This window comes from Uncinocarpus reesii, genomic scaffold (assembly GCF_000003515.1).
Source record: "Uncinocarpus reesii 1704 scaffold_1 genomic scaffold, whole genome shotgun sequence".
NCBI classification, from domain to species: Eukaryota; Fungi; Ascomycota; class Eurotiomycetes; order Onygenales; family Onygenaceae; genus Uncinocarpus; species Uncinocarpus reesii.
In genome coordinates, this window is record NW_003052500.1 from 7,225,912 (window position 1) to 7,253,218 (window position 27,307).

Consider the following 27,307-nt stretch of genomic DNA (forward strand, 5'->3'; position numbering starts at 1 on the left):
AGGGCCGGCCAGGCAGCATAATTCTGCTGAAAACAATTGACCCGCCAGGGATCAAAAATGACTGTTTCTAGTCCATCCATCATTCATGGATGAACTCCCCAATCTCGCTGCTTGTATCCAGGTGGGCCGGGGGCAGAAGTCATGAAATCAGCCGCTGGGCTCAAGTTCTCCTTGGATTCCGGGTCTGGGAGTGCGATGAGGATCACCGAACACGAGCCATGTCGTTATGCTCTCGTCTCAGGCCAGCAAGACTGCTGTGGTCGCGCTGAGGAAGAGTCGGTCGGGCTCGGCTAAACCAACGGCCTCGTAGTCCGTAAACGGACTAGCGGCCGGGGGGATCGGGCTCAAAATTCATCCGAGAAACAGCGCTCAATCCCGATGGCCCGATCACGATGACGAGAGAGGAGAGGCTGTGCATAGAAGCTTGTCCATTCGTATTTACAACGTCGCGGAAAATTTCGGGCTAACTAACTAGCTGGTGATGGGTGTACTGGGAAATAATAGATTCTCTGACGCAAGCTGGAGGAACAGAGCATTGTCTAGCAATCCTGTCTCCTGGGACTGAAGAGTTTCGCTGAAATCAAAAAACAAAAAACAAACAGTAAATTTGTAGGCGGACAAGATCAATCGAAAAGCAGAACTGAAAATAAGGCAAAAAACTGAAGGCATGGGGGAATACGAAGCAGCTCTAAGTACACGATTCATCAATGTATGCAAATCGCACAAGGAGCAGATTAAAAGCACCAACAAATATCTCAGAAAATGCACCATCCAGCATGACATTCTTCCAGGAAATTGCAATAGGAGAGTGAAACCGAGATCGAAACCCATTCCAAATCAAGAAGAGTCTACCAATCATCGTCGTCTTGGTCCTTTCCGTGCATGGCGCTTTGCCTGGCTCTCAGAGCTTCCGCTAGACCACCGGCAAGGCTTGCATTGCTGACGCTACTTGGAGTTGCACGGCCGCTACCACTTGGGGACTCGTGTGAGTTCATGCTGACTGCGCTGTCTCGAGGCGCTGCTGCTGGAACAGCTTTGCGGGCCATGTTTGGGCGCTTAGCCGGAGGGGCGGGTGGTGCGGGTTTGGCTTTCGCTGCCGCTCCGTTGACGCGCGACGGTCCATTCTGCAGTGTATTGTTTGTCACTGCAGGTTTGGATTGCGGCGGAAAGCTTGGTGGTGGAGGGGGCGGAGGAGGCGACGGAGCTTGTGCTGCGACTGGCTCGAGGTATGCTTCAGGAGCCCATCCCTGGACTGATGTCTCTATATTCATACACAGCCACCAGCCTATTTCGCAAAGTCAGTAGTGGTTAGAGACATGTAACCCGTGAATGTGAACCTACCGTTAGCTTCCTTGGCTACGATTTGCACGATTTCTCCCTTCCTAAGCGGTAACTCATTGGACCTGCCACTGTCAAAATCATAGAGAGCCTTGGCGCTATTTTTCTTTGGCGCGGGAGGCTGGGAGGGTGGAGGAGGAGGCGGGGGCCTATTTTGGGATCCTGAATTGGTTCGAGCATGCGATTGTGCAACCGCAGCAACTGGCTGCGCTACCGGTCTGAACTTTTCGCCGGCGGGTTCCTTTGCGGCACGTGGGTTCTCAGGAAGATGCTGAACGGCGGGTTTAGGGCGAGAGGCAAGCTTCGATGGGCCACCTCCTGGTCCGCCAGGTCGGAGCAGTTTGCCTTTGGTGATTGGCTTACCGGCCACTTGTTTTGGTTTTGGAGTAGGCTTGGAAACTGAACTGGCTGGTTCCCCAGGCCCAGTACGGATGGTGCTGCTTTTATACACATCGTCGCGGGGCACTGATGGGTCCTTTACTGCTTTCACAGTAGCTAGTTTACCAGGCTTCTTATTATATTCGATGCTAAAAAAGCCATTAGTGTATAGATAATAGTAGAGAAACATTCAAAACTTGCCTTTCTCCAATTTTCAAATTTAGCTGGCCACGGAGGGCATTAGTGAGATAGGTGAAGAACTCCGTTTTGAAGACACAGCTGAGAAGTGGATCAGGTTCTTGCTGGGCACCAACCCCGATGGAAAACCAGTCATCCTTTAGATTCGAAGTGCTGACGAATTTGATAGCGCCAATTGGGATGACCCGTTCCGCCAATATGTTAAGCTGGTTATTGACGTATTTTTGAACGACAATGTAAACATTGCGCGAAGTCTGAGAATGGAATGTTAGGCATTGAATGGAGTAGCAATGAAGGGACATAGCTTACCAAAACCAAGAGTCGAGGAGACGGTTTACTTGAGCGTCCAAATTTAGTCACCAAGAGCTCGCATCGGCATGAATAAAGAACACTATCACCGCCTAAAACCGTTAGACTAAATCGCGGCTGGTGTGAGGGGGGTAACCTACTGCCAATGTTGATTGAACTTTTGATGACATCTCCCATGCCGCCAGCGTTGCCAATACCAAGATAGTCACCGAGAAACCTTCTTGACCCGACCAAACTATATCTCCGCCGTTCTTTTCTTCCACCTAGGACCTTATGGCCTTGATCGCGGAGCTTGATGTATTGAAGTCCGCCCGTGACTCGCCTCCAGAACCGTTGAATACGAATAGCGCATTCTGTCCGATATCTAAGATAGTTACGCCAAGCTCGTTGAATCCTGGTAGCCATGTTGTGCCAATATCGGTCTCGCATATGCTCCAGTGCAAAGAGCGTCTCAGGGGTTTTAATGAATGCTTTCGTGACGCCCATCTGATACTCCTCTGGTGGGATACTAGTGTCTTTCAGAATTTGGCGTGCACCGGATTGAGCGTCGCCGGACCAAGTATATTCGCCAGCATAGGAAGTTTTGGGGGAAAGGAGGTAGAATCGTTCAACGAATTTCTCGAACGTCTGACGATAGGCGAAACCTGCTCGCCGAATCCTGACGTTTTCTTGTAAACCAAGATACTTGATCTGATGGACGACATTGGCGACATTGTACTCCGACGGTGATTTGTTATCGTTTGGTTTGATGGTTCGAATGTAGGACGGCTGCGCTTTCGCGAGAGTGGTAACGAGATCATTAGCAGAAGCCTTGATCTTATCGCCAGCAGTTGGCGGTCGCCGCTTATCGTCTTGATTCACTTGGTTCGGGAACAGGGTATGTAAGAAGCTGTTGCTGCTCGAGTTGACAAGGTTTAATAAGTCTTTCAGAAGCTGATCCTTGTTCTTGTCTGTCATTCCCTCCACCGCATAAGCGACATCGCCGGCATAGTGTTTGACAATGAATTGACCTTGCCGCGATTCAAAATTCGGATTCTGGGATAAGAAGTTTAGCCTTCCAACGAAAGTCTGGTCTGCGGCCGCCGAGTCAGCATGTGCAGTCGCGCAGGCGTCATTGAGTGCTGCAAACACCCCCGGTGGTCTCTTATCCTCGATCAGGTGGCGGAGAGCTTTATTATCGAAATACTTGATGGGCGTCCATTTAATTTGTTCTCGAGCGTATTCTTCTTGTTCCGTTTTTAATGTTAATTGGATAAAGATTTGTTGTAGCTTTTCATTAACATAGTTAATGCAGAGCTGCTCGAACGAGTTTCGTTCAAAAATCTCGAATCCGTAAATGTCCAGGATGCCAATCGTGTTTGTAATAGAACCTCGTGCGTTCAAGGATGCATTGACTCGCTGAACAATCCAGTCGAATAAATTGAAATACAAAGCCTTTGCTAGGGCATCACGCACTGCAGTCGCCTGGACAGTGTTCAAAGGAACCTCATAGATCGAACCCCTTCGCCCACCTCGTGCTGTTTCGACAACTCTCTGCGTGAGCGCCTTTTTAACCCCTTCAGAATCCACTTCTAAAAGGTAAGCAACGAAGTCAATAACAGACTGGTCGGTAATTGAAGCATTGGAGTGGTCGTCCTCCTCAAATTGCATATTCCCCAGCCACAGTATTGCAGACAGGGTGCGGAAAATATTATCTTGTTCTGCTTGGGGAAGACCAATGATCTTCATAGCCTCTAGCGTGTCATTGAAATCGGCAGCATCATCGATTCCAGCGACGTCAAGGCATTGAGATCGACTGGTATATACATACGACTGGGGTTGTTGAATACCAAAGGCATCTATAACACATCAGATCCGATCCTGCGCATTCTGAGGGTAAGGGTAGTATACCTCTATAAGATTGAGGGGCTGCTTTCGTAAACTGGTAAAATATATGAAAATTCCGTTCATTTTTGATCTGGCCTACAACTCTAGACTTCTCAAGAAGATAATTTGTGATAGTCGCGCCGACCGGCTCTCCGACGGAGTTGAATTGTAGCTCTAGATACTTTCCGAATCGCGAGGAGTTGTTATTTCGTAGCGTTTTTGCATTGCCAAAAGACTCTAGAAGTGGGTTTGTCGCGAGTACCATTTGTTTTGTATGTTGAATGGAAGAATCGGTGCCACCGGACACATTCGCAATGTATTGCATGAGGCGCTTTGCTGCCTCCGTCTTTCCCGCTCCAGATTCTCCAGAAATAATAACACATTGGTTTTCTTTATATGCTTTCATGTTATAGTATCCGGCTTCGGCCACGGCGAATACGTGCGGGGGAACTTCGAGCCGGTTTTTCCCCCTGTATGACTCTAGGACCTGGTCCGTATAGATTCCCACTGCAAGACGTTAGTTTGAGGCGAATCCAAACACGTTACTGGGGCGCTTACGATCTCGGAAAGGATTCACGGAAACTAGCACATGTCCAATGTATGTCTAGATAACGAGTGAGAACCGCACTCAAATGGGCTTTGGATAATGACGTACGTAAATCTCCCCGTGTTCGAACCGCTTCTTCAAGTTCTCATTGATGGCTTCATTGGAAACTTTGCTGAGCAATGTAAGATCCGAGACACCGATTTCCTTTTTTTTACTGCTTTCAAAAACGGCCTTTTTGACTTGCGGCCTCCCGCCAGCGCCAGATTCATCGTGCCTCGATCGCCCTAGGCCTCTGCCCTTTCTCTCTTCCTTATTTTTGAACGGACGCTTTGATTGACCCTATTAGAAAGCCAGATCAGCATTAAAATTGAATGTATCTCCGCGCAAAGCCTTGATATCAAAGCGGAGAGGTCAGGCCTACCATGGCTCATTGGGCGCAGTCGGCGAAGTGCTCAACTGTTTGGTCGACGACTGTAACGCTGCTTGGCCCAGCAACTGCTATTTGCAGCGGATTCTCCCAAGTATATCTGCTAGTTAAAACTGTAGAAAACACTGAAGTGGAAAAAAAGCACTTGGATCAAGACAGCATCGGCTCTTTTGCACTGTCCAACCCTCCCCCTCTGCCTCGAACACCTTTCGCGGCGCGGCAGATTACGTAACACCGATGATGCAGCCATGTGGAACCGGGCTTGGCGCTGGTGTTGCGCCACAACAAACTGTGGCTTTGCGCTTGGGCACGGTCCGAGGATTATCCGCTCCCCTTTTGCCTTTTCCCCTGAAAAGCTAGAAATGGCCAAATGAGATTGCTAGAAATTCGTTTGTGATTTGAAATAGCAGTAACTACCACTTTGTCTACATGATTCGTGGCTCAAGTCTCATCTGAGGTACCTCCCCAGAAGGACAAAATACTATCCGCAATGGGCGAATCAAAGTATTCGGCCAATAGTCTACGTCCGGCGGCTGTTCTTGCTCCCAAACACATTTGCTGGATCGTTGGAAACAAGTCACTGATTATGTTCACGGAATGCTGGTCTAGAAGGCGGTATGGAGCTGTGGTTGTGCAATAAGGAACTAAGTCTGCCGGAGCCAATAATGGAGATGGCGTTCGGACTTCGCGTGATATGTCCTTGATATATGCCTGCAGCGCTGATACAAGTAACTCAGGGCATTGAACAGGAACTATCGGAAGATATGTGGTTAATCGCTCGAGAATGCTAGCGATGTAAGAACTGGATTAGCTAATTTACATCTTCAGGCCGTTTCCCACCGGAATTCAATGCACCTACAGCTTCTGTAGTAGTAGGACGGCGGTTAGATCTACCTCGTGGCCATAAAGCCCTGCCTGATTTTCCTCTGAAAGCAAAAGGGCTATAGCAAGATCACTGGCACCATTCAAAGCTGCGAACCGCTCCAGACGGATGACCGTCTCATCTTCGTTTGGATCCGCAATTGAGGAAAAGGTCATGACAATGACACAGAGGTTTCTCTGAACCCCTTCCTCACTAATATTCAAGGGCAACTCGAAGTCGTGAGTGTTTAATTTAGCTTCTATAGACTGGTTAGCACCGGGGAAGTAGACAAGCGGTTGAGGCGAGGGTACCTTGTAGTTTCCAAGCTTCCGCAGTGGCGAGGAGTGGTCCAACCACCCGCCACAATGGGCGTTTCCTTAATGACGTACAAAACATGCCCGTCTGTGATTCGAAATCGCTGAGGCAGACCGGAAAGTTATGATTCTCATAGAGACGGCAGACGGCTCGGTGGTTCGTAGGACAATGGTGGTGAACAGGTTGGGTTCGGATGAATGATGCCTTCCTGAATAGGAAAGAAGTAGAACACATGCATGAGAGCTATATGAATCTTATACAATTTTCCCTTCCCTTTCGTTTGAGTAGAGCAATAATATCCAATAGTGAATGATGGGTATCTTGGAACCAGAAAATGAGAACATATTCCTGAAAGTTTGCGGTCATCGCACGGTGAGTGGGTATTTGCAACGAGTATGGCGACCGAAGACCATATATTGAGACCAGATATATACTGATTGTGCCAGTGCCTCAGAGGGAAACGCGGTAAAAAGAAAGTCACTTGGTGACTCCAAGAGTTGGAGAGGTTTGGGTAGATGGTTGAATGGCAGTGTCCGTCCCCAAACTCTGTGGTTCTTGCTTTTGGGTGGTATCCCGAAGCCACTGGAATTTGCTGTAAATTTTGTCCAGTAAACTTTGGGGATTGGGCTCTTCCGGCTCTTCGTCGACGTTCCGAATTGCCTCTGGGAGGATCCGTTGTAATTTTTTTGGGGGTATCTTGTCCAGCTGAGCTCGTAACCGCAAAACTTCTTTTTCCAAGGTAATGAGGCCTTGTCTGGCGGCCCTTTCAGATTCCTCCAGATCGCTCAAACGTTCTGCTACGTCCTCCCTTCTCGACGTAGCCTTTCTACGGGATCTCCATGACTCAAACACGATAAGGCTTCCGGCAACCATGAATAGGAACGTCTCGCTTATGAAATTTGCTCCCGTGTCAATCGCTTTAGCCTCAGAAAGCGGTCGTATCCGTGGTTTAGGAGGATCCAGAGCCTTTTCTTTCTCCTTTGCGATTGTTGCCTCATCCGCTTTCAGCTGCGATTCGGTCTTCACCGTAGGGACTTGGCTTTTGCGTTTTTTCGCAACTTCCGCTGCCTCACGAGCGGCTTGTTTCTCTAGTTGAGCGCTATTCTGGAGTAGGCCGAGTCGCAGTCGCATATCGACCCGGTGAATGGTCTGGGCGAAAGATACACAGATGCGACGAAAGCGTTCATGTTCTCGCGCTTGCGCTTTGATTTGGTTCTAAAGAGCACCAAATCAGCTGTTTATCAGGCGATAACCCATTTTCAATTGATAGCTTACAGCAATAGGCTTTGAAAGCGTGCGGATAATGAGGGAGGATATTTTGAGCGTGATGCTTGCCATGGTTGATCAACGGCATTCTCCGTGCATGGGCTTCAGCGCGCAAAAGGCGGAAGAAAGCAAAGAGTCGAAGCAAGCTTTTTCGTTCTGTCACGCACTCATCGGCCGCAGCTTCATCAACCGGATTGCAACTGGATTCCTCCACCTCCAGCCTACTGAATCGGATTCTGAATTCTGATGCCTGAATTCCGATCCGATGATGACATAATCACCCGGAGCTAAATGGCTTGGCGCGGCGGGACTAAAATCCCGTTGCCGGGCCAATGTTGACAAACTTCCGCTTTGAGAAAAGGATCGTCTCGAGGGACTTCTTGCTTCTTTCGGTGCGCAGAAAGACGGTTTGTACGTCGGCTCATCTATTTCGTCTCGCAGTGCAGATACTGACTTTCTCTTATCCTCAGGTGAGCATCGCATCTCTACCGCTGGCCCTAGGACGGAGGCTAACATGGCGCTGGTAGAATCCCTATGCGGTTGTGACAGTCGCGGCTCATAAGCACAGATACTTGGAGGCGCTTGCTCCTCCCCGCTGGTCAATACTTGACGAAGCCTAAAGATTCTGCTCACTGTTTGAAATCTATGATTTTACTGAGCACTGATTGTTGTGATAATGGCGGCGCTGTCCCCTCGCTCTACGAACATCCTTCCGAAACCAAAGCCGGACCTAGTTAAGAAGCCAGTTTCAAACGAGCTGCCAGCCTCAAAACCCCCCCCATCGAAGAACCATGCCCCACCACCACCAGCCATAGTTTATGAACCCGGAAAGCATGGCGAACAATACGTCACTGGGAACTTCCTGGGAAGAGGAGGATTTGCGGTTTGTTACGAGGGAAAGTTGAGTCGCAACGGTCGTCTCTTTGCGATGAAGGTTGTTAAGTCAGAAATGCCACAGCGCAAAATGGCCGAAAAGGTATTGTTTTGACAAAGTGTGTTAAATGCCGGGCTAGCTCACTAATTGGGATGTTTCAAACAGTTCCGCACCGAGCTCCCAAATACATTCGAAAATGCGGCATCCGGAATATCGTGACGTTCTACCGTGCATTCGCTTTTCGAGTCGAATACGTATGTGGTCCTTGAGATGTGCCCTAACGGTTCCGTAATGGAAATGGTCAAAAAGCGGAGAAGTTTAAGCCTCCCCGAAGTTCGGAGATTCATGGTTCAACTCTGCGGTGCTGTTAAATATCTACACAAGCGCAATGTTGCCCACCGAGATTTGAAAATGGGAAACTTGTTTCTGGACCGTAATATGGATATCAAAGTTGGAGACTTTGGCTTGGCCGCGATCATCCTGAGTGAAAAAGACGAAAAGCGACGGAAAACACTGTGTGGAACGCCAAATTACATTGCCCCAGAGGTGTTGGATAAAAATAAGGGCGGCCACACCCAGAAAGTAGATATTTGGTCATTGGGAGTTATCTTGTAAGTTCACATTCACAGCTCTGTGATGACTAGGCCACGCTGATATAGGTCAGTTTTGCTATGCTTACAGGCTTCCCACCGTTCCAATCAAAAACACAGGAAGAAATTTATAAAAAGGTTAGAAATCTGTCATACACCTGGCCAAAGGACTCTGAGTGCGCAAACTACATTCCCGCAGAAGCAAAGGACCTCCTCAGTGCCTGTTTGAGCTTGGATGAGGACGAACGCCCAGAGCCCGATCAAATTGTGGACCATGATTTCTTTGATATGTATCCTGGCTGTATACCTTGTGAGCTCAATCCCGAGTGTCGGTTTTCGAAACCAAACTGGATCAGAAATCAAGATCCTCGCGGGGACAAACCTGAAATCGGCCATGGACTTGAATACGGGCCCAGGTATATTTCAAAGGTATCACACGTCAGCAACATGGAAGATCGGTACGCCATTTGCAAGGACCTTTTTTACACTGAATGTGGCGTCGGCAAGAAAGACACCGGTGTCATGCGAAGACCTGTTGGTAAACGCTGCTCAAAATCTGCGTTTGCCGAGTGTGCTGTGGAAGAAGAGCTGGGCATGCAACCAGTCATCCCTCTACCAAGGGATCAGGTTTATTGCTGTATTCCAGATGATGCGGACTGGAGCCTACAGGAATTACGCCCTGAGACTGAAACCAGACTATCTCCAGTTGAGGACGAAGATCCTATTCGAAATATACCGTCAAAAGTGGAAGCTGCTACTTTAGCACGATCGCAACTAGCATTGGCTGCGCAGCTGAGGCGAAAGGAAGCGCAACCTAGAAGCCATGCTGCGCTTTTGCGACAGCAAGCGTTACCACCACGCCAGCCAGCAAGAGAAAGTCGCATCCGCAATACCCAAAGTGGACTTCACCAACTCAAGAGCGAAGTGTACCGAGAAGGAGCCCCTACAGCAGCAGTAGTCCAGAATTTATTGAGCGAGCGGCCTATTCGCGGCAAAGTATCCGGGTATAATAGCTCTCTTCGCGATCGTACAGTGCCCTCAAGTACTTTGTCTAAATCTACGTCTGTACCGACTGGTTTGATGGCTGGTAGAACTAGAGCTCAATCAAGACAACACCTTGCAACTATGGTGGAAGGAACGATGTCTTTTGATCCGAAATCCAGTATACGATCTACAACTATTGTATCAGCCCAGACACAACATGAGAGCCTGCCTGTTCGTGGAGTCGAGGACAAACCACGAATTAAAAGTGAAGGAAAGCTACCTAAACTACAACCCAAGTTATCTACCTCAAGCTACGAGAATCTGGCCGAGAGGAGATCCCGAAGTACAAGTGATAACGTTACAAAGTCAAGTGCATCAAGCGTCAGTACCAGATCGAAATCAACGTTTGGGCTGAGGCCCTTGATCCGCCCTGATGAGGACGCCGAAATTATGCCCGGAACAAGTATCCGTGAAGTTATGGGTGATTTGAAAACCTACTTCTCTGATCTTTGCCGTTCTCGTTCTCAGGCCACGGGGACGCTCACGAGAACACGCCGTCGGCAACAAAAGGTGGCACCCAGCAAACCGCATTCATACGTAATGAAATGGGTAGATTACACTAACCGATACGGCATTGGCTACGTATTGGATGATGGCAGTGTTGGTTGTGTATTCAAAGCTGATCGGGGCAGTTCAGCTAGTTGCGTTGTTGTCAGAGATGGGGAAAGACATATACGACTCAGAGCTCGAGCCAAGGAGGGCTCAGCTGAAAAAACATACTCAGAAGTGGATCAGCTAGTTCCTAGAGATGGGCGAGCAGTTGAGTTTTACGAGAATATTGATATTGACCCTCGTCGACGTAGTCAAGGGGGAGGAGTAAAGCGTGTGCTGGTTGAAGCCAAAGCTTTTGACACAAATAAGCATTCCGCTTGCGAATTGGCGAGGAAAATTCGCACAAACGATACGGAAAAGATAAAACGGGTGAAGCTAGTCGATCAGTTTGGAAAATATATGATAGGATCATTGGGAAAAGATGTTCAGGAACAGACCCCAGCGGAGAATGATCCAGATGGTTCAATAGGCCAGTATGTGAGGTTCTATCAACGGTTGGGAAATGTTGGAATTTGGGGATTTGGGGATGGAGCTTTTCAAGTATGCCTCCACACAAAACTCACAGGCCGCAAAAAGAGGGTTTACTAACTTGGATTGTAGTTCAATTTCCCAGATCACACTAAGCTGGTCATATCACTGCCCGAACGACAACCGGGCAGATTGTCTGATACCCCTATTTGTTGCCAAATAGATTTTTTCCATCTTGCACCATCAGCAGCGCGATACTTAAGGGCAAGGGGCAAAATGCATCCCAATGGCTTTGACACTCGAGCAGTCATTACTGACTCTGCAAGCAACTACTTCTCTTCACTGTTTGATGAGCGGGAAGTCAACTCTACTACGGGAAAGTACAAGTTTTACGAAATCCTTGAGGCCAATTCGTTCCGTGAAAAAATGGACTTTATCATCGAGGTCCTCGAGAGTTGGATTACACACGGTAGGCTGGGAGGGAGAATACTCTCCAGGTCCTCCTCGTCATCGCCTCCAGCCTCCTCTTTTCAGACGTCCCTGTCGCAAACCCTTGCCACCGTATCAACATACCCGACGTCTTTGTCAGCGGGTAATCTTGATATGTCACACAACTCTTCAGATATGTTCTGGTTCGGTCCTCAGGAAAAGTCGTGGGCAGCACCCGCGGGAGGAAAGTTTGTATGGGTTACTGTTGGCGCCCAGGGTGGTGACAGCAAATACATGTCTTTATCCCTCAAAAGCGATGGAGAAATTGAGTCCGTTGACGCAGAAGATGTTGCGGAGTTAAAAGCTAGGTTGAAGGCGCTAATATTTTAGAATTTTGATGTTTCTTCTCTTTGTGTTTGATTTTTGGACATTCGGATATTTATGTTCTCCCCGTCCCTTTGCCCCGTTTGCATCATTGCAAAAGCTACAAGCGGCTGACGTTGTTTTTTTCTTATTCTGCAATTGAATACTGTCGCATCTAACGAAGTTACGAAAGCCTTGCCAGATTTTTCGTTTTCTCTCAAGTTTTATTGACCACGAGTCTTATACCCCATAAAGCGTCTACAGAGGATACTTTGAGCGTTCATGCGGTTCTCGAAACGTTAAAGCTTGCCTTTTCGTCCTTTTAGTAATTTCCTTTGTGATTTTCATCCTTATTTGTATGTAGCCAAGCTTGCCTCTTCTAGGTTAGGCAGGAAGATCGCTTGTTGACAAGAATACATTCAATCGAGACACTTGTAGTGCAGAGTACGCAGTTCAGATTTGAGCAAGCCTTTGACTACGATAATAGAATCGGTTGAGTTCGGCCTACCCTCCTGAGCATCGCTAAGTAACGTGTAAGGCGGATATTTTTATATGCGCTCGTATTGCGAGCTAGCCTATCGATTCAAAACCGGAAATCCAATTTAACCGAGTCACGATCAGTGTTTTCGGTAAATGGCTGTGGTTATAATGCGAGAGAGTCGGTGGACGACGGTGTTTTTCGTGGAGTAATGCATATGAACGCACTGGGGTTTCGTTCTCCTTCCGACACAATGGTTCAAGTTTTGAAGTCCCAAAAGTTGATTCGGCGTTTGCACTAATGGGGAGAAAGGGACCGATACAAATACAAACCCACAGGCCTACTCCCAAAGGTGAGAATTAGGGTCAGAGGGTTTTGTGGAGGATTTTGCTGCGGGTTCGGTACGAGCTGCGAGGTCTTTCTTGTTTTTTCGTCGTTCAATCAAAACCGCCAACGGAACATCATCTTCGTCATAAAATTCTGCTTCCTCGTCGACTCCAAAATCACGTAAACGGTCTCCATCTGAGTTCCGCCAGCCTTCCTCGCCACTATCCGACGAATAATAACCTTTAACAGAGTTGCTTGGATCTGAAATATATTCAGTATTTATGTTGTCCGTATATCTCTGGTGAAAAGGCTTTCGACGCATAACGCCAGCTTCAGTTTGGTAACGTTGGTAGTCTAACTCTTGCCGTCGTCGAAACGCATCAATATCGTCCTGGTCAAAGTTTTGCTGGCCAAGAGTCATGTCGTTTTGGCACTTTCCATTGGGCAATACATGTCGATACATTCGATCTGGATCCGGCGGTGGCCACGAAAGAGAAGGGTCTGTATAATGATGTCAACCAAAATCAGCACAAACGCAATACCTTAAATCCAGCCTAATATAAGCTCACCATCAAACCCATTCACTTCGAACTCCAGCCCAGTACCTGGACGAGGAGATGGAGAGAACGGCCAAAACCAGCTGAAAAACTGTATTGTATATATATCAGCGTCAAATATAAGGGTTGATTCTCATTCAAAGTTACTGACGTTACCAGTTCCCATATTATCCTGAATGTTCCGCCATATTCCAATATCGTAAGGGAACTCCTGCTTTTGAATCCGAATCTTGGTGCCGTCTGGTCCGTCAAGATAGCCCCCAAACACACGAGCTCTCCGCACCAAAGTCCTGTGTCTTTCAATCTCCCATCCTTCGATTGTAGTCTGATTTTGTAACAATATCCACAATGTCCGCGAAAGCAAAATGGAAAGGGCGAACAAAACAACCGAGTTGACACCGGCGAGCGATAGCAAATGTCCTAGCTGTATGATAGAAGGACCAAGATACTTTATAGATAATGCATCAGGTCGTTAGCCCATGTGTAATGTTTTTGTATTTGTGCAACGCACTTGGGCTCCTTGAAACTACTCACACTCGGTAAATGGCGGTTACCCCATAAAATGGCTAACCGTTCGTACAAAAGATATTCAAGGTATATCATTGAGATAACAGCATAAAAGACAAAGCGGAGGAAATGTGGATACGTAAAATGGGAGACACAATTATTCGTCCACGGACAGTGATGGTCCATTTTGGGTATACACCTATTCGAATGTTATCAATGAAAGAACGTAGAAGAATAATCTTCCAGTAAAGTCCCACTTTTTACATGTTTTGCAATGGTGAGCTCTTGGGGGTTTAAACGCGTCGCATCTCCGGCACCATCTTTGCCTACGACGCATTGCGACGTCTGCACCATCTTCGACAGGGGCACTGTCCGCCTCACTAGCAGCAGGTTTCCAACTGGTTGGAATACTACCTGGATTCGTTATGCACGCCCGTACATAACATATCCAGATGCATGCGACTAAAGCATTGAACTTGATGGATTGGGATCTGGAGAGCGGCCCGGGTTCGATGTGGCGAAACAGGTACTGGGAAGAGTATGAAAGAAAGGCGATCAATATTGAGACGGCAGGGATAGCTAACTGAGATACGGAGAATCCGCGCATTGTGTCGGTGCGGTTATCATTCCATGCGTATTTGGAGAGTTGAAGGTTTTCAGGAACAAGCATCCGATGGTGGCACTGGCGCCAAGAGCATCCCCTGGCGCCATGCCCGATGCGGTAAAGGGGAAGGAACCGAGGGCCCACATGCTAACCTAATCTCAACCTCCTTTATCAACCGACGAACTTCTCTCCAGCCGTCTTCTGCAGGATTGAACGGACATGCGATGCTTTCTGTACCAGGCTGTGGCCTCTGCATTGTTGAGTTAAGGCTACTAAAATGCCCATTGCTGCGCTCGACGAGGCCGCAGCCAAGGCCATCGGATCCGCCTCTGCACTCTATGACCCTTGCTGTGTAGTCAAAGAACTCGTTGACAATGCACTGGATGCAAACGCCACCATCGTCTCTATTGAATTGTCCTCTAATACCCTTGATACAATTCAAGTTAAGGATAACGGCCTGGGCATACCCCTCGAGGATCGAGACCTCGTCTGCAAGAGAAATCATACCAGTAAAATCAGGTCTCTTGAGGATCTGAAAAATGTGGGCGGTAGCTCGCTAGGATTCCGGGGACAGGCTCTAGCTAGCACGGCAGAGATGTGTGACTGCCTTCTTATAACCACCCGGAGCTTAGGGGAAATCGCTGCCTCGGCCTTGACATTCAGCCGTACTGGCGACCTGCTGAGGCAAGTGTGTCTGCCCGTGTAAGGATAGGAGATGCCCTTAGCCCTGACTTTGCGATAGCAAAGCGATCGTATCTCATCCGCTTGGGACTTCAGTGCGAGTATCCAACTTTCTAAATAACCTACCAGTCCGCAGGCAAGTGATGTTGAAATCTTCGACACAGAATATTTCGAGAATCAGGAGGACTCTTCAAGAATATGCTCTGTCGCGCGTGCATGTTAGGTTCTCTCTCAAAATCTTAAAGCACCAGCAGGATTCTGCGTGGGTTTACGCTCCAAAGCAAAACCCATCTGTGACTGATGCAATTTCCAAAATCATCGGTGTGGACGTGATGGCTCAATGCCTAAGTCAAACAACGGATCTTGTCAATAACTCGATTCCCAACCGTGAAAATGAATCCCATTCAGGCATCCGACTTCATGCCATACTTCCAAAATTAGACGCCGGTACGTGCCATTGAATTGCCCCTTTTTTGAGTTGGGTTGATAACAATCAAAGATATTTCGAAAATTGGGAACAAAGGGCAATTTATATTTGTCGATGGCCGACCGCTGTCTCCGGCTAAAGGCCTAGCGAAAGATATAGTGAAAATTTATAAATCATACATCAAATATACCTTCGAACGTCTTCCCTCTTCCACGGTTGCGAATCCGTTCTTATGTTTATATATTTTCTGCGCAGAAGGAAGCTATGATGTTAATATCGAACCATCAAAAGATGATGTATTGTTCGAAAATCAAGCCTTGGTTTCTGAGGCGGTAGAGGGTCTTTTTGAAGGAATATACGGCAAACTCCAATCCCGCGGCGAGAACCAGGTTCATTCCCAAATGGGCGCCTCACACAACTTGCATAATCCAGATCAAAATCTTTTTCTAGGTTTAACACCTAGTAAACCTCTTAATAAGGAACAGACTCGACTCGCAACCCCATTTGGGCCAACTGCTCAACAGCTGGAGTGTAATAGCACGTCTAGGACTAATAGGAGCACGGGGCGAATCCCCAATACGAATCCATGGTCTTTAGCAAAACGCAGCTCTGCACAGAGGTGTCGAGCCTCGAATTCCAGTCTCCTGACACCATCGCCAGACTCATCGTCACCTATTGTTAATAATGTCAACCCACAAACGAATTATAGTTCTATAAACGGATATCTATACTTGGGACCTTCTCCGTCATCCCGTCCTGATTCGAAGAACTCGCCAGTCAAAAGAACACTGCCAGCAATCGAGACACAACACGCGAAAAGACAAGGGATCTTATCGCAAGGGAGCAAAAATGATGGGGGCCCTAGACCTGAGCGGTTTGTTGAAGGGATGAGCACAGGCCCCCTAGATCGAATACCGAAGCGCACCGCTGGCGGGGATTCGGTACAACAACCGGGAGATGCAGACCTTGGAATTCCTTTGGCGGCACGATTTGGAGACCCGATCAACACGCCTCGAATTTCATGTCCTACCCCTAAACCATCAATCGAAACGGGCAAAGGGGATCCGCGTTCCCTAGGGCCATCGAGAGCGTCGTCGAATCCCCTACATGCTTTACATCCACCGCCATTCTCGCTTGAAAAATCCATAGATTTTGAACGCAAACACGCTACTATCAACCTTGCAGCAAGAGCAACAAACAACAATCACCTGGACTTAAGTCTGATTAGCAAAGGCAAACGTTCCGGGGCCGAGGAAGCTTTGCTAGTCGAAAATGATGGCCCTTGCGACGATGTAAACCGTATGGCAATAAGATACCCTTCCCCGATGCCGGACGCAGGGGCAGTCCATCATCTTGCGGTATCTTGCAATACTCGTATTACCGATATTGAACCAATAATGCGACAACTGTGGGGGGTAGATTCTTTTATCCAGACAGGAAAATCAACTCCGAAATTGGTCTTATCGTGCCCTGCCAAAGTGATCGAACACTGGAAAGCTACAACGCTCAACTTGGTGAGAAAGTCATGGCATACTGAAACGGCAAAGCCTTGCATTACACTTAATCTGCCCTGAGTCATATAACTAGATGTTGTTTTCATGTGACACTATTTCAAGAGTTGACAAAGCTACATGATGGTTATAACTAAAGACAAGAACAGCACAACATACTTTGTATAATAGCCGAAAAAGCAAACAGAAAGAGAAGCCCGTATTCCCCGCACACAACTGGCCTATACCAGTAGAACTGCTATCGCCTCTTCCATAATCAAACTAGTGTTGTGTCTTTTGCATATGAAGAGTGCTCCTTCCAGCCAACAGAGGAGCCTTGGGAGTTTAGATGATCCCACGCCTTTTGAGGCTGCGCACAATCATTCCAAGGAGCAATGACCGGAAGTGAAGGGGGTCTGATTCAAAAACAACAGAAGTAAACTTGGGGACAAGGAGATCTTCATTTGTCTCCGCAAAGTCGAACACCATCATGTTGTTCCAATCAAATAGTGCAATATCACTACAAACGCTCTCGTAATTCACAAGTTGCTTGGAGAGAATTATCGCGTTTCCCACAAGGAATGTCGAATTGATTTGCTCTTTGGCGTTCAAAAGGCGTTCGACGGCGTTCTCAGGAAGGGTGATTGCACCCGCCCAATTCTCGAAGTGGATTACTCCTGTATTTTTGTATTCCAAAATCGCCACCACTTGGTCTTGTCCACTTGGGTCAATGTAAATCCACTTGAGGTTTGTACGTGGAGTTTGGTCTGGCGACGTTACTTCAGCCCGGCATAGCAGTTTAGCTCCGTTGGGAATCAGAAGGGATAGAACAGCATTGATGGGATGAATAAGTTGCAAAGCTGAGATCCGTAGTATATCCCCCTCTGTTCCCAGGTAATGAGAGGCTTCGTGTAAGGGCATATTTTGTTGTAAGGCCGGTTGTTTGGACTGAGTCTGAAGGGCCTGTGCCGCGAGGCCCAACAACTCTTCGTTGCTTTCTCGTTGAAGCAGAGGAATGGCATCCTGTGCCGGGTTGGACGGTGCGGCACTAGTGACATGTCTGTACGATACGTCCGCAGTTTCAACGTCTGGCAATGGGCGACGGAACGATTGAAGGATGGAAATAGTTTCGTTATCCATGTTAGGTTAGGGGTTCAACGGTGTGTAACTGTTCGATTCGGAAGAAGCAGAGCAGGAAATTGTAAAAACAATCGACACTGTGGAGGCCGGACGCTTAGGCACTGTTTATATTGGAGGAAAGACAACTGAAAGAGAAGTTGTTTTGCTCTTGAAAAGAATGCTTATGAGGTAAGATGGCCAGCCCATTTATCCTCGCAAATCGACCGTAGCAATAGTCATCAGAGAGCTATGCGACTGTCTTCTGCTGCCCGAAAGACAGCCACGGCGCGTCATCAAACGCTTTTGCAGCAGCCCATGCAGGCACATCACAAATCACATTCTCATGGCTGCCCTGTCATGTCTCCGAGAGAATAGGCACCCGTTCTAATCCTGGGTCGGAAGAAGAGGTGCCCATGTTTCCCAATGGAGCCATGCGATGGGGGGAATGCCTTGAGCCACGGTGTCCAATCATTGGAAGCGAGTTCTCAGGCCCAGTCAGTGCTCAGACGCATGCGTTGAATGTGGTGCTCCAGGGACCAGAGGTCAGAGCCTGATGGTTGCCTCGTTGAGCGTTGTCTCATCCTATGAACCCCTTGGATTTTCTCCATGCATCGTGGCCCATACCAGCGAATAACAGTTCCTGAATTGCCGCCCGGAGAAAGGGATTATCTGCGATAGGAGTGTCAGTTGTCGGAGGTTTTGAGGGAATGACTGGCTGTCAGGAGAGTGAGGTAACTTACTGGGGCCAAATCGCATAACTGCCCTGGGATCATTGGGCGGTTAAAGCTGGGTGAACTGGAAATGCTCGCTGGGGTCAATAACCAACCAAGCCTATAAATAGCTAGTTAGTTAGTTGGCTAGTTGGGTGAATTGCCTGGCTCTTCATAGTCGAAAAAGGGCGATTGCAGCCTGCATGGATGCCTAAAGACAAAGCATTCCAAGCACATCGTTCCTCCTATGAGCTCGTCCTCTGCGCATAAAGCTGCCACAACCTGTCTCTACTAAGTCACCCTGCAACGTCTCTGCATCCAGCTCGTTTTTCTCAGTCAACATTTTGCTTGCAAAATAATGTATCTATCCTCTGACCAACGCGGGTATTATGAGAAACCGCCACCTCTGCCATACACGAACGGCCAGAAATTTGCTGTTCGTGCCCATCAACCACCGCCCCCAGTTCGAAAGCGCACAGATGATTGTTTAATGGACCGAGAGGCAAGAGAGGAGAGAGTAAAGTTGTCCCCCCTCAAGCGCTGTGTTTTACATCCTCCGTGGGAGGGCTCGACTGGCAATGCTACTGTCGAATTCGAAATCTCACGCCAGATTCATACCGGTGAGAAGAGGGGTGTGCAGGTAGTTGCCGTCAACATCCTCAGGACCTCTCCTGGCTGCCCCCAAAGCCTGCAAAATGTCACGACTGTGGTGGCTAAGTTTTACGATCCTCTCTACTTTGATCATTATGATGATGGTGTTGATCCGTTTCGCTGTGTCAATAAATTTTATACCACCGAAGCAGCCTCGTACTCCAGACTCGCTGACCTTCAAGGCACGGTGATACCCACATTCTATGGGTCATACTCAGTTGAATTCCCCGTCGGTCAGTCGAGTCGGTATGTTCGGCTCATCCTAATGGAGCTTATTCCAGGTTCGTCAATGCGAGACCTCGATCCAAAAGACTTTACCCAGGAAGAGCGAAAACGGATCATGAAGCTTCTGATTGACGGAGAATCCGCCATATACCATCGGGATGTACGTCTGACGGACTTACACCCTAGGAACGCACTTGTGGTGTGGGATCGCAATCTTCGCGAGAGGATTCGCCGGGTTGTTCACATAGATTTTGAAAGCAATTGGATGTCTCGCCTATGGTGTTTGGATAACCCTGAGCTGGAGCAACGTTGTCTTCCCGGCACATTCATCACCCCTTTGCTGCGCTGGAATGTAGCATGGGATCAGCATGCGAACTTTAAAGATTGGATCGACTGGGACTACCAGGCATGGCTGGAGAACGTGTTTGCTCACACGGAAACTTCCATTACGCCGGAAATGAGAGCCGAATTCCTTCCAGAAGACCAACTGGAATACTATCGAGAATATGGACATTCGTTCTCGTGGACAGGCAAGGAAAACAACCCACAGACACCCTAAGCGCTGTGCTTTGCAGCGAGATTTGGGCGAAGCGAGGTGTGTAGAGTAACCATGTGTGAGGGATGCACGGTCAATCCAGATATTCCACAGTCTAGCATGATCATGTTACTAGTAGTTGAAAGAGGAAACCTCATATCTGAGTCTATGATTCTAAAATGCACCACCTCACTGCTAAATAAAGATGGGCCCGGTGAATATTCCGGCGGGTCCGCAACTGTGTTTGGAGTATCCTTTTAGAAACTATTAGGATTCAAGAGAAAAGAGGGAAAAGGAATATTGGCCTACAGCCAGACCAAAAGCACTTTCCAATCTGTGCGTAACAGCTCCCTGGTATCATAGCGTCAAAACTAGAAGAAAATAAATAAATGAAAACAATTCACTCCATCCCAAGGCTAATCGCCCAATACATGACCCCTATCCTGAAATAACGTAACAAAACCCCGTTTAAGAATCGCTAAATTTGCAACGAAAAATTTAAAATGAAAGCGACTAGCCGTTTCAAACGAAATCACCCGAAAAGTTCTGTCGTGGACGGCACCAGTTCCTCCGTGACGACTCGTTTTGATTTCTTTTGCTTGGTCTTTGGCATTGACAGCTGCGGGCTCTGGACTTGCTTTTCCGGCTCCTCTTCATTCGTATCGTAAGCGTGGTCATCGAATATCGATCGATGCGACAAAGCAGGGCTGCATTCTCGCGCATACTGTGTGTGCACGGGCGATTTATGAAAAATGTTCGTCGAGAGTCCGGGTGGAGATAGACCACGGCTGGCTTGCATGTTCCTTTGATACGAAGGATGGCAAGGGATATCTGCGGGGGAAGTCGGTTCGAGAGAGCTGGTACTCTGCACAGATATTTGCCGTTGGTGTTTATCGACAATCGATGCCGAAGGAGGAGGGTACTTGGACCGGCCGATTTCTGCCATATCTTTAAAAAACGCCTCACTGGCCGGTTTGTACACGAAATCTGGTGGCTTGTCATGCGATCGTCTTGCCCGCTCGTCATAGTCAGTGTCTTCAGTGCGGATAAATGGTTGCGTGCCCGAATGCGCCTTGAAATGAAAGTGACCAACGCCCAGACGTTGCTCCTTCTTGCGTTTTGAGCTGCTGTTGCGCGATAGTGGGACGGACGTTGAGCGTTTTTCGGAGGGATAAGATGGTACTTGGTTCCAGCCTCCGTCCATGGGCCCGCTAATTGCTATGTCTCCGTAGCGCTCGTCGAGTTGTTTGGTTCCTTTTCGGTGCCTTTGGCCCAACCGGCCCCTCTCGAAACAGCATTTGACCCATGAGGTTGTCATTGCCTCACCCACGTCAACCACAGAGTAAAGATCTCAGTTTAGGTTCGCGATAGCAAGGGCTCCCCTATAGGGTATCTCGCTCTTGATCAAAAGGATTGGAAGGTCGGATGGAGAAAAATGGAAGGAAACGCGAAGTAAAAGATTCAAGTCCAAACAACGATGCCGACCAGGGCGGTGCATATTAAGAAGGCCTCTGCTCATAAAGAGTCCCGACGGCACAGCTGCTGGGCCCCGGAATATGACTTGCGGATCTCGGAAGCCGAAGATCAAAGCTTAGTCCTGACGGTCTGTCAAAGAGAGGAAAAGAGGGCGGTGTTGCACAGCAAGGCACACAAATCGCTGAACGGAAGCGCGACAAGAGGGCGGTGGTACACAAGAACAATATGATTCAGAATAAGAATGAAAGAAGAGCAGGTAGCCAGCCTGAGGGCAGGAAGGTTGTCTGTTCCACAGCATGCGGCAATCCATCCATCGAGGATGGGCGATAAGCGTCGCACGAGCACAGACAAGCCGCAATAGAAGGTTATAATGGCGTCTCTAAGAATACCACACCGTGCACCACGGCACGAACAACAACCTGGAGCATGGAGCTTGAGAGATTTGTGTTTGACTTTGTAACGCTGCAATCAGCCAGAAGGGTGGATGGAAACATGTCGGCCAAGCAGGAATTCCTGTTTCGAGTTGCAGCGCTTTGCGGGCAGAGGACCAGGAGTGTCTGGCAGGATAATGGCGCCCTGGTCAAGGAATAAACGGGACAAGCTTTGGTGTGGCCCCCAAGACGCAGGCTAAGTTCCGGGAGGCGAGGGGGATTGTCCAATTGGCGATTGAGAGCGTCGAGAGTCGAGGAGTCATCATCATCATTCAGAGGATCCTTGTGGACAAAGCAGTCCACAATTAGTCGAATTCGAGGCGCTGCAAGGCTATTGGAGCTCCGCGGGGGATCTGATGTCCGGTTACCAAGGACTCGAAGGAGATCGCGTCAGCCTACGATTACTAAAAAAGAATTTCGTCCAGAAGTTGAGTTACTCCTAAGGGTTAGCTGGCGAAAATATGAGTCCTGATATCCCCGAAGGCGTTGGGGCAACTAATACAGTATCAACGCTCTCTGGGCCGTTGTAAACGGGGCTGAATCTATAGCATCGTGACCCGAGCCTCTGACTGCTGGCGAGAGCTGGTGTCTCCTATCCTCTTCCCGTTCAGACCCTCCTCCAGCAGGCAGCCGCCCGGATTGGCAGCGGGGGAAGACCGCCCTTATATCCTGGTCAACGGCGACAGGGAGCTTGGCCAGGGATCACACGAGGCGCTCCGGAATGAAACAGGAACTGCACATGTGCTTGAGCTCCGTCTCTGCTCTCTGGAAGGATGTGCGTTGCATGTTTCAGCGGACGCGCTGCATCACAGGCGGCGTTGGGCGGACATGTGCAGTGAGAGACCGAGAGCGCGCACCGCCAAAGTTCGGACGACGAGGTTGATGCCGGCGTCTGATTGGAGGGCTCTTAGCGCCTGCTTTGCGCCGCATTGTTTGGGTGGGGCCGTGCACCCGTTCTTATTGGCCCGATCCAGGCGGTTTCGCGCGATTAGTCATTGGCATTAACCAATCAAGAATGAGAACCAGCTCCGCAGACTCAGCCAATCAGGGGCCGGGCGCTGGGTTGGCGCTTAAGAAAGCCCACTCCGGATTGCAGAACAGAGTCGCTGGCGTGGTCAACGGCAAGGACAGCAGCAGCTTCATTCATGGTGTTGTCGGCGAGAAGCACCAGAGATCGCCGCATCGTCGGACCGCGGCTCGGGAACTGACTTGACGGAGATTGAGTAACTCATGACAAAGGTGTGCGCCGGGGATGTCGTATTAAGCCCACCCCAACCCTGGCATGATTTGTATTTTTGCTCTGCAGACTGATTCACTGCATTTGGCACCCTGGCCCATCTGCGGCCTCCCTGAGAACATGGTTGGCTGTCCTCCAGGCTCCCGCTTGTGACTGTGAGCAGTCCGCTGTTGTGACGCACCCCCCGTTGTGACCCCCCTTTCCAGTGCGGGAGTGATGCAAAAATACAGGCCCGATACCAGCATCATACCAGCTGGGATGCGCGACGCGAGCGAGGTCCCGACAGCGCGGTTGAGGCGTCATGGTTTGCAGTCCGTGCCAAGCCCCGTCCTTGGCCTCGCATCGCCAGGGAGCCCCCCGCATCGTCATCCGACAAAATGGCACAGGCAGCGAGGTGGTAACTCTAATCAAGAGTCTGTGGAAGGATGTGCAAAACCTGTGGTTTCCGCAGCAGTTATCGAGGGCCGTGTTTTGGGGAGGCACTGACTCGATCAGCGGAGGCGGCCTGAACGGGGCTCGAGGCGTTCGTCGAGATGTGTTGACGAGAAATAAAGCCGCGGTCTTGACAATGCTACTCGCAGGAGGTGTGACAAGGAAAGTCTCCAGATATTACGCCTCTATCTTCGACCAGCGGTCCGGCCTCGACAGATTGGGCTGATGACCCCCCTGTTCACCGAGGATTTCTCACCCACGAGTCATACTGCGCGGTGCTCGCATGGTTGATCGGGTCAGAAGACCGCAAATTGTCCGGCCCATTATAACGCCCCGCGAAAATTGATTTCCTCGCCCACAGATTCCTTTGTTTCGGTTTCTTTCTCACTTTCGGCGCGAATCATCGACGATCATGACAATCGTGACTGTCCCTCCCATCCTGCCTATCAGTCTCCATACAGTGCTATTCCTCACGCGGCATGCGTGTATTTCTGCCTGTCGCATTTCTGAATGCAGAAATCCTGTCTCACTTGGACCAAACTGTCGGAACCGGTGATCTCGCCTATACGTTACATTCTGATTCGCGGGGTTGAAAGATCGATAGTCTGATCACTCACTCTGCCTCTCAATACTCCATCATGATGTCCACGGGAAACAACGTATATAATTTCTTTTATCGCGTGCAGTCTGGCTTGATAGGCTTCCCTAAACTAGGCAAACGAATGCGCTTGAAGACAGCCAGCCGTCTTCCCACAATGCACAATAGTACCAAGGCACAAAACTGTTCACAACTGAGAAAAGTGCGTCTCTTTAATTCATGAAGTCAAATGGTATAAAACTTGCGACAAAGCACATTTCTTACCGGGAACCTGGGCCCGCAAACCGTGCGTTTTCCCATGAATCCCGCTGGAGCAAAGCATCAGCCGATCCTTGCTCAGGAGAAGTAATGACTATCAGAACTGATGGCTTGATTATTTTTGGACCAATCCGTCGGGTCACTCGGCTTCTTTCGAAGAAGTTTGCGATAGTCACGGTTGCAACTTTGCGACTGAGGTGTACGTCTTTCAATCGCCATGATGAAGTGCGGTAGATGAGTGCCCTGCAGAGGTAGCTTGGAGTTAACTGCTCTGTGAGCTGGTTGAGTGGCGTGCTGATGATCAGTAGGAAGCATGGGTGATTGGATGAAAACTTGGCGATTGGGGGGGGTTGTTGCCCTGTGTTTCTCCGATTTTGTTGGTATTCTCGAATCCATGCTCGACAGAGACCGGCAATTAGTCCATGAGGGCCTATTCAGGCTTGATGCGGAAGCAGCAGACGGGCTTCTATCGCGGGGGACGCTTTGTGTTGTCTTTAACGCCGGTCTCGATGGTTTTGTTCTATAACGAGAATGTTGGGCATGGGGTCTGCTGGCACGTTGACTGTCTGGTCTGAAATGAGCCCTTTTGCCGCTTTCGGGTCGATGGCCTGCGTTGACGTGCGTGTGAGCTCGCGCGTGAGCCTTGCGCTCCTCAACTTGTTGCACCAATTCCGGGTCAGCCTCCAGCGGTGCCTCCCTTAGGAACATGTCCCCCTCAAGGTAGGACGATATCCTCTCCATAGGTATATCGGCTTCACTTGCAGCCGCGGCAATTTTCTCACGCATTATCATCACCGCATCGTCCAAAGCAAACTCGACTGCACAGTGGTTCCTGATCCGCCCTAGCTTCGGCCATGTGGCGCGCTCACCACTGAGACAGGCCCGCAACATGAAATCGGGCGTGGGATTCCTCAGCATGCTGGGAAATACCTCATAAGTGATTTCCGGGAAAATATTGATATCCCCATAATACTCTTGACTCATGACCGAAGCAAATTTCCTCAGCGCGTTGGGAAGTATCCCGGCCTCAGCCAGCATTCTGGCTTTGCTCGTAATTTCCTCCTTGACAAGTTCTTTGGCAAAGTCCAGCGAACTGTCCTCAGACCTTTGCCGGCGTTTGCTAAGTTCTGCAAATAACAATGCTTCTTCCGGGGGAACGAAGGGCATCACATGAGGATTAACTTGCGAGACAATGAAATGGTTGACATTGAACATTTCCGCAAGTCTAGTCATTGGCAGATCACTGTCAACCGATCCATCGATCCATTGAACCAGTGAATCGCCCCATTCTCGTACTTCTCCGGTCGTCGGATCCTTTGCCATTAGCTGAGAGGTTGCAAACATCATCGGAGCAGAGCAGGATGTAACGCTGGGACTGTTAGTTACTACTTGTTAACGGTCGAAGTGAGCCCTACTTACATTGCCGACCAAATCGTCACATTAGGGGAAGTGATATAATTCAGCAACCGAGGAAGCTCGTGAGGATTTGCGTGAGAAACGGTAATGTTCAAAACCCTCCTCGTCCGATTATATGCTTCGAGGAAAGTTACGTTGCCTAGCAAACTCCGCATGACCTTTTTCAGGTGGCCAACGTCAAAGAAAGACCCAGATGCAAGAAACCTGTGTAATCGGCGTCCTATATTTTCCACTTCATCGCCAGATTCGAACACAGAAAAGTCACCACTGCCAAAGGACAGAAAGATCTTTGGCATTTCACTGTCCAGATGCGCACAGATGACACCGGCGACGATGCTTCCTGCAGAGGAACCCGAGATTACCCGTGGCAGAAGCCTCATCTGCCAAAGAGTCTTGAGAACTCCTGTATGGTTCATTCCAAACGTTGCGCCACCCGACAGCAGCAACGCAGTCCGTCCGAAGCCCTGGCGCGTGGCGTGCAATTGCTCCAAGAGATGCCGGGACTCTTCGATGCCGAACTCTAGATTTTCCGCAATGTCCAAAACCATTGAGACTGCATTCGTGGCGGTAGTGACGTACAAATCTATTAGATTTTTGGTACCAATATACGTATGTTTGTAGAGCTCCGGGTTTGTCATGTTGGCGAGGTCACGACCAAGCGACGTCCGAATATTATGTATGATGGCCCCGAAATCCTTATGACTTAACGCCCGCTCTAGATCATCCAGTTTATCTCGGACTAAGGTATAATCGTATTCGTCCGATTCGTCAAGCAGTTTCCATTCATTATTTCCTTCAAAATTGTCCAATGCCCCCGCTGCTCGTAGCCATTCGTGCAGATTTGAAGCCTACAAGGTCGTCAACAAAAGAGGTTTGAAACTCAACACGGCACCCACGCTATAAAGATTCCAAGAGAGGGACCGTCTCTCTTTCTCAGTCCGTAAGAATTGTTCATCTTCTTCACTCAGCAGATACCCTCGGATACTGTATATGATAAGACTGGCCCGATCAAGGGGTTTTCCTATCAGTGACGATAGGAACGGAATCGAAGCGCGCTTTGGCAAAGACCCTAGTCCTGACCGTTTCAAGGCAGTCAATAACGACAGGATAGGAATTGTGGTATCAGTGATCGAGGACATCGTGCATCAGCCCCGGAAGCCATTGGGTCCCCGGCGTCCATTGGTAGGCCCACAATGGGAGGTGCTGAGGGTCGCATCGACACGATAGTAATTTCAATTATAACAAATTGCGTTCCTAGAGAGAAATCTTTGAAAGCAGGCCGCTCATCATCCCGATGTAATACGATGCGACAATCAAGGGCC

At 49.0% G+C, this 27,307-nt stretch overlaps 10 protein-coding genes across 10 annotated transcripts; 4 read left to right on the forward strand and 6 right to left on the reverse strand.

Annotated features, from left to right (window-relative positions):
• Positions 1-848: 848 nt before the first annotated feature.
• UREG_02713 (myosin-5) lies at positions 849-5,060 on the reverse strand (the record flags this gene model as incomplete). Its single annotated transcript, XM_002543151.1, has 9 exons — positions 849-1,285; positions 1,342-1,865; positions 2,044-2,168; positions 2,224-2,315; positions 2,364-4,061; positions 4,114-4,596; positions 4,648-4,693; positions 4,745-4,975; positions 5,058-5,060. 9 exons carry the CDS (start codon positions 5,058-5,060, stop codon positions 849-851), a joined length of 3,639 nt encoding a protein of 1,212 aa, XP_002543197.1.
• Positions 5,061-6,717: 1,657 nt separating this feature from the next.
• Positions 6,718-7,578, reverse strand: UREG_02714 (uncharacterized protein; the record flags this gene model as incomplete). The annotated part of the gene is made up of 2 exons (XM_002543152.1): positions 6,718-7,455; positions 7,516-7,578. The coding sequence occupies 2 exons, from the start codon at positions 7,576-7,578 to the stop codon at positions 6,718-6,720; spliced, it is 801 nt and encodes a 266-aa protein (XP_002543198.1).
• A 1,093-nt stretch (positions 7,579-8,671) lies between these two features.
• On the forward strand, positions 8,672-11,853 carry UREG_02715 (uncharacterized protein; the record flags this gene model as incomplete). The annotated part of the gene is made up of 3 exons (XM_002543153.1): positions 8,672-8,991; positions 9,045-11,106; positions 11,167-11,853. The coding sequence occupies 3 exons, from the start codon at positions 8,672-8,674 to the stop codon at positions 11,851-11,853; spliced, it is 3,069 nt and encodes a 1,022-aa protein (XP_002543199.1).
• Positions 11,854-12,644: 791 nt separating this feature from the next.
• On the reverse strand, positions 12,645-13,881 carry UREG_02716 (uncharacterized protein; the record flags this gene model as incomplete). Its single annotated transcript, XM_002543154.1, has 4 exons — positions 12,645-13,132; positions 13,201-13,279; positions 13,340-13,636; positions 13,723-13,881. The coding sequence occupies 4 exons, from the start codon at positions 13,879-13,881 to the stop codon at positions 12,645-12,647; spliced, it is 1,023 nt and encodes a 340-aa protein (XP_002543200.1).
• A 695-nt stretch (positions 13,882-14,576) lies between these two features.
• Positions 14,577-16,981, forward strand: UREG_02717 (uncharacterized protein; the record flags this gene model as incomplete). The annotated part of the gene is made up of 3 exons (XM_002543155.1): positions 14,577-14,896; positions 15,117-15,427; positions 15,567-16,981. 3 exons carry the CDS (start codon positions 14,577-14,579, stop codon positions 16,979-16,981), a joined length of 2,046 nt encoding a protein of 681 aa, XP_002543201.1.
• A 261-nt stretch (positions 16,982-17,242) lies between these two features.
• Positions 17,243-18,037, reverse strand: UREG_02718 (uncharacterized protein; the record flags this gene model as incomplete). Its single annotated transcript, XM_002543156.1, has 1 exon — positions 17,243-18,037. One exon carries the CDS (start codon positions 18,035-18,037, stop codon positions 17,243-17,245), a length of 795 nt encoding a protein of 264 aa, XP_002543202.1.
• A 1,047-nt stretch (positions 18,038-19,084) lies between these two features.
• Positions 19,085-20,161, forward strand: UREG_02719 (uncharacterized protein; the record flags this gene model as incomplete). Its single annotated transcript, XM_002543157.1, has 1 exon — positions 19,085-20,161. The coding sequence occupies one exon, from the start codon at positions 19,085-19,087 to the stop codon at positions 20,159-20,161; it is 1,077 nt and encodes a 358-aa protein (XP_002543203.1).
• Positions 20,162-20,669: 508 nt separating this feature from the next.
• On the reverse strand, positions 20,670-21,455 carry UREG_02720 (uncharacterized protein; the record flags this gene model as incomplete). Its single annotated transcript, XM_002543158.1, has 1 exon — positions 20,670-21,455. One exon carries the CDS (start codon positions 21,453-21,455, stop codon positions 20,670-20,672), a length of 786 nt encoding a protein of 261 aa, XP_002543204.1.
• A 2,127-nt stretch (positions 21,456-23,582) lies between these two features.
• On the forward strand, positions 23,583-23,939 carry UREG_02721 (uncharacterized protein; the record flags this gene model as incomplete). Its single annotated transcript, XM_002543159.1, has 1 exon — positions 23,583-23,939. The coding sequence occupies one exon, from the start codon at positions 23,583-23,585 to the stop codon at positions 23,937-23,939; it is 357 nt and encodes a 118-aa protein (XP_002543205.1).
• A 708-nt stretch (positions 23,940-24,647) lies between these two features.
• On the reverse strand, positions 24,648-27,124 carry UREG_02722 (uncharacterized protein; the record flags this gene model as incomplete). The annotated part of the gene is made up of 3 exons (XM_002543160.1): positions 24,648-25,938; positions 25,989-26,833; positions 26,882-27,124. The coding sequence occupies 3 exons, from the start codon at positions 27,122-27,124 to the stop codon at positions 24,648-24,650; spliced, it is 2,379 nt and encodes a 792-aa protein (XP_002543206.1).
• Between the last annotated feature and the right edge of the window lie 183 nt (positions 27,125-27,307).